We start from the raw sequence: 5,213 nt of genomic DNA on the forward strand, positions 1-5,213 counted from the left end.
CAAGTGATATCTTGGAAATGTCGTTAAGGCATATTGTGACATTGCACAGGGTCTCAGCACTTCTCAATAAATTCAACAGTCAAAGACAAATTTCTGACGAGGATGAATGGATAAGCCCGCTAATTTCAAAGAGCGGATGGTTGGCGATTTCGAAGAGCAAAAAAAACATTGCAACTAATTTCTACCTCTACTGCAAATGGATCTAGGAATATTTGAGACCGTCGAAAGAGGCCTCACCAATGAATTTTGGAAGACATTCTAAAAGCAGCAAAACCTAGTGATGACACCAATTTTATGACCAGCTTTCCGCAAACTGACTCGAAGCTATGTTTTAAAGTGGGAAGAAAGGGGCATGCTGTTAATGACGACAAATGTGCTGGTAACATAGTATCTCTCACTGAGTCAAGAGCATCTAGTGTAGCCACGGAGACGATGGAAGTGAAAGAGAGGAATAGCGAGGAAGAGCCAATATAGTCTGGCACGTCTTCTGCTAAAGTTGAGAATAAAAATGAGGGCAGAGGGGAGGAAGAGGAAGAAGTAGAGGAAGATGAGATCACTCCTGATGAAGCTTCTAACCTAGCTACCGTAGACTCTTGCAGTGAGAACATTTTACAAACTAAAATGTTGGTTGTTGAATAAAACATCTCCTCCACCTCCTCCTTCTGCTTCTCCTTCTCTGTCAGCCATATCGCCTCCACCCACCGCGACCTCCCCACAAGCATCCACAGCGAGGAGGAGGAGGAGGAGTCAAAAGGGTGAGCTAAAGGAAAAAGACGAGGTGGCTGAGGGAAGTAGACATTAGTGTCCATTTCCACAAATAGAATCCCATGCGCGTGTGAGGTGGCAATGGGCTTTGCTCTGCAGAGAAATTAAGCATGTCATTTACTATGCCTCCTCTCTAATGCCTTTGCTGTCTAGTGGTATATAAACAAATTGTCAGGACAAAACTTTGCCCGATACGCGGCAGTAAGGAGACAACTCGACTGTGTAGTCAAACAAACAGCCGAGTAATTTAATAAAACAATGCCCTTCTATGGACAAAATATTTTAGTAATAGCACTCTTAACAAATCAGCTGCCTTGTTACGCATTACTATGTATGCTATAATATTTTTGGTTAAAATGGAAGGAAAACTATAAATTGTAGCAACAATTTGAGTTCTAGTTTATTATAAATAAGCATTTCTAAAGGTTTAAAAAAAGCCCGCTTCTAGCATAAAATTAAAGTGATATCTATTTACCTACCCTTTGCCTCCCTGTAATATGATGGCTGTCTGGATCTCTGTTTTTGTAAGGAGCCACTCTTGACTTTAGAATTGGCTCTTGTACCACGTCGGGTGGGCTGGTCTTCGGTCCATGCCGGTTGCCCATGTAACTTCTCTATGTCGAATAGATATATATATTCGGGAAACTACATACCTATCTGTCTCTCTCCTTCTATCTATCTAGCTGTTGTTATTAAGGAGACGATGCGCCTTTGTTAGTGAATCGACTTAATGTTTCGATTTGCGCTATCAATAGGCATAAGAGGTAGCCATGCCACCGAATGAATGTGGTCTTAGAATGAAAAATGCAGCTGTGAAACAGTAGATTAGGTGAGACCAGTGGAGTAGAACATTAATGTTTAGTTATTATTATACCAGATAGGCCATTTATATTCATGTTGATAGTGATGTGGTATTAACTGGATTAAGCATCACATCCCGATTGCAATCAATTTCATCTTCATGATAATAAAATAACAGCTGTGCTATTTTAGTTACATTAATAAATCAGGCTGATTTTAGAGTCTAGCGATTGGCAGAAGCTAGACTTTTTTTATCGAAACACTCGGAGAGGCCGAACTACAAAAATCACAACGTATATCAGTCAGATGTGAGATTTTACCAATTACAGAAAAAGTAATCGAGCTCACTGATCTTGATAAGTTAGATATCTGAAGTACGTTTGTCTTTAAAACTGTGCTGTCGAGCAGGCCGCTCGAAGTGCTACTGGAAGTAAGGAAAATGTCATTTACTTCTGATTATGTTGCATGTCATAAGTAGGGTAAACCTGCTCAATCAATTACTAAGAACTAAGGATTTTAAGGCATGTCTCTTGATGCAAAATCGTAAAACTGATGGTCCGCATTCATAGCAGATGCTTTGATGCACTTGTGCTTGCTGTGGTCGTGCCCACCTGACTCACACCAACGGTGGTGTCACACCAAAGCAAGAACAGAGCAGTGAGAGCAACAAAATCAGTGAGTCACTCAATGAAACCATTTGTGGATTGATGATATTGATGCAAACGCACCAGATATCACTTTGCCTGAAGTCCTAGTACGTTTGTGAGTGACCTATAAATGTGATACATTTCAGCGTAGTTCTTCCACTGCAATATAACAGAGGTCAGGTAACAGCGAGTAGTTCATGTTGAGTAAAATATCAAGAGGAAGTGCGTCCATTGTGTGTTTTCTAATAGAATGAAGCAGAGATATCCTGGTGTTTATTTAAGCTGAACAAAAAGGGAGGGGCCAACTTATATGTGAATAGTAGCGGTGAACAACTGAAACTGAGAAGGGGAAATGGATATATGTAGATTACATTCTAAAGCCAACCGAATACTCTTTTCCCTGTCAGTTGTTTGAATGCTTCGTTGTTGTCTCAAGGCGCTCATGGCACCGAGTCCCTCCATATCCAGACTGCCCCCATTTCCTACATACTCTCCTTGGGAGTACCACCGAAGTGCCATCATTTGCCATTTGTTAATGTATCAGAAATGTGACTCGAGACTCTACTGTACCGTCGACTGTCTGTAAGATGGCGAATGCAAAACCCCACAAGTCCTTCATTTAAAAGTCAGCATTAGTAGTCAAGAAGTAAGAAAATAGATCTATTTCTTTGTCACATGACATCTACTGCTTACCCTCACGCTAAAAACATTTCTAAGAGGTGGTTGTCTGGATGGATGGACGGAGGATTTGTTAGGGTGTGGATAGATGGATGCATAAAGGATATGAGATGGATTGATGCATACGGGGTTATTAGTTGGAAAAGTGGATGGACAGATGCATGGTACCGAAATTAATGGAGTTATGCATAGGGGACTGATAGAGAAGGGATAGATGGATGCAACTGGGATGAAGTGCGGATCAAAGGTGATGCATATGAGATATGTGAACGCGTGCCTGATGAATAAATAGATTGACAGACATGTAGTACGAATATGATCGGCTTCCTAGTAAGTAGGTGTATCTGAGACAGATGAAACTGTCAAGGAAGGAATGTGAGAAAAGAGAATGTGAATGATTCTGTGACATGATGCCTGCCAGTTGGGTGGCTCTAGGGCGAGAAGAAAATGGGATGAATGCACGTGCATGCATATACGCATAGTGATCACAGAAAAACAGTGATGTGAAGTGAGGAGAAAAGAGTACTGTCCTACAGTTTTGTAGGAGACTAGTAAAGCCGATTGTCTAAATGGATATAGAACCGAAAAGAAGAATGACATACAAGTGAGTTGGAACAATCAGCCAACTGTGATAATGATTGGGTGAAACCGCAGTCGCAACTGCGAATAAGAGACCTTTGTCGTCAGACTACTGTCTACCGTGTTTGTATCAACAATGCGTAAATATAAGTTTGGTGCTTACAGTAAGTTCTCACAAATTTAGTGCTTACGTACTTTGGTGGCAACAACCACGTTTTCTTCTCAAATTTTGGCTCAAGTAAGTGTGCATTATCTCATGATTGTGATTGCCGATTGAGTTTCACATAGCTGAAGAAAATGCTAATGGATGTCTGGTTCGCCATCACTTCATTTAGATGGAGGAGCTGTCTGCGACAGGTAAGATGAAATTAATTATTAAGAAACCACAATACCTTGAAGCACCTGCAAATTAGTAGTGCCATTGTAACCAGTCCAGACCTGCATTTTATTGTATTTAGGTGATCTGACCGACTTAACTCTTCAGAACACCTCCAGGGTCATTCAAGTCTACTTAAGTATGCTCATGTGAATAAAGGCTGTTGTAAATTTCTCCGTCGTAACCTAATGGACTAATTATTTATTCTTAGGCACTTGTGACACTTAGATGATGTTAAACGGGGTATGAAATGTGCATCTGGAGTAGTATCAACACTAGTGTAGATGAAGATATGGGCAAAAATAACGACAGGTTAACGGGAAATAATGTTGTGAGATTTGCAGCACATATATACATATATAGTCAGGCTAATGAGCAAACTTGCTACATTGAAGTAATCATTCAAACAGCAGATAAAGGAGTCATTTTTCTGCATTTTGCACCTCATAGGACCTGGAGCAATAGAGGCTTTTTAGGGTAAGGCACCTGTTTGCATTTTCGAGACATATTGGTCAAAATGAGTAGTTTGTGAAAATTTTTAGAACGGGGGAGCATTTTAAAACAAATGCTTTGGAGAAACAAGCATTTTTCCCTTTCTTTACATCAATAAAATTTTTACTCATTAATTTTTATTTATTTTTTTCTCCAGTTGAGTTTGTTGCCTTCTTTTTACAAGTTTCGCATGATTTTTATGCAGCATATTTTGCTGCGCACTTTTTAGGACTTGGAGATTATATTTCCAACTTAATTGGCGCCTGCATTTTTGGATACCGCATTTCTGCTTTGGCCAACTTTGCATGGAATGCATGGAATTCATATTGCTACCAATAAAGGATGCCTTTATTCTATCAGTCTACCCGTTCCAAGGTAATAAAGGTCAAGATAGAAAGATAAACACTGAACCTCCTATCCAAAGACAGCTTTTTGGCGGGTGTAGATTACAAAGAATTCTGGAGAGACTATGGTCTCTGCAACACCGTTAAACTAACTTGAGGCGGCAGATATACATTCCAATCCCACAAAAGCGGGACTTATTCGAGATGGATGGTAAAGTGGTAAACAATATTTTGGTAGTGAGTCCAAGGTGAACTGCGAAATGGAAAACATGTTTCGAAATAAGTATAAATAAGCGTTACTTAAATTCAAGGAAAAAGTGAAATATTAAAAGCATTTAGCTATTTGGGGATTTTATTTAAATCGTGGAAAAATTAGGGGGTAATAGCAGGGTGGTTCATAGCCAGAACGGATCAACACTGGCTAGCTGCTGTAGTTGAGAACAGTGATGGGGATAGAACGTTCGGTTGCACGTTGGTACAAGGAGCTGCGACAGTATAATTCCACAGTACAGGTTAGTAAGGGAAGTATGC

General features: G+C 40.0%; 1 protein-coding gene across 1 annotated transcript in view; it reads left to right on the forward strand. All coding sequences in view use genetic code 11, as the record gives it.

Annotated features, from left to right (window-relative positions):
• EGR_06433 (hypothetical protein) overlaps positions 1 to 1,011 on the forward strand; it is a gene marked incomplete at both ends in the record, with an annotated part of 1,928 nt that extends 917 nt beyond the window's left edge. The window contains one exon of the mRNA XM_024495682.1: positions 941 to 1,011. Within this exon, the coding sequence (XP_024349958.1) occupies positions 941 to 1,011 (71 nt within the window). The remainder of the gene's footprint in view (positions 1 to 940) is intronic.
• Positions 1,012 to 5,213: the final 4,202 nt, after the last annotated feature.

The sequence above is a fragment of the Echinococcus granulosus genome, assembly GCF_000524195.1.
Source record: "Echinococcus granulosus chromosome Unknown EG_S00056, whole genome shotgun sequence".
Taxonomy (NCBI): domain Eukaryota; kingdom Metazoa; phylum Platyhelminthes; class Cestoda; order Cyclophyllidea; family Taeniidae; genus Echinococcus; species Echinococcus granulosus.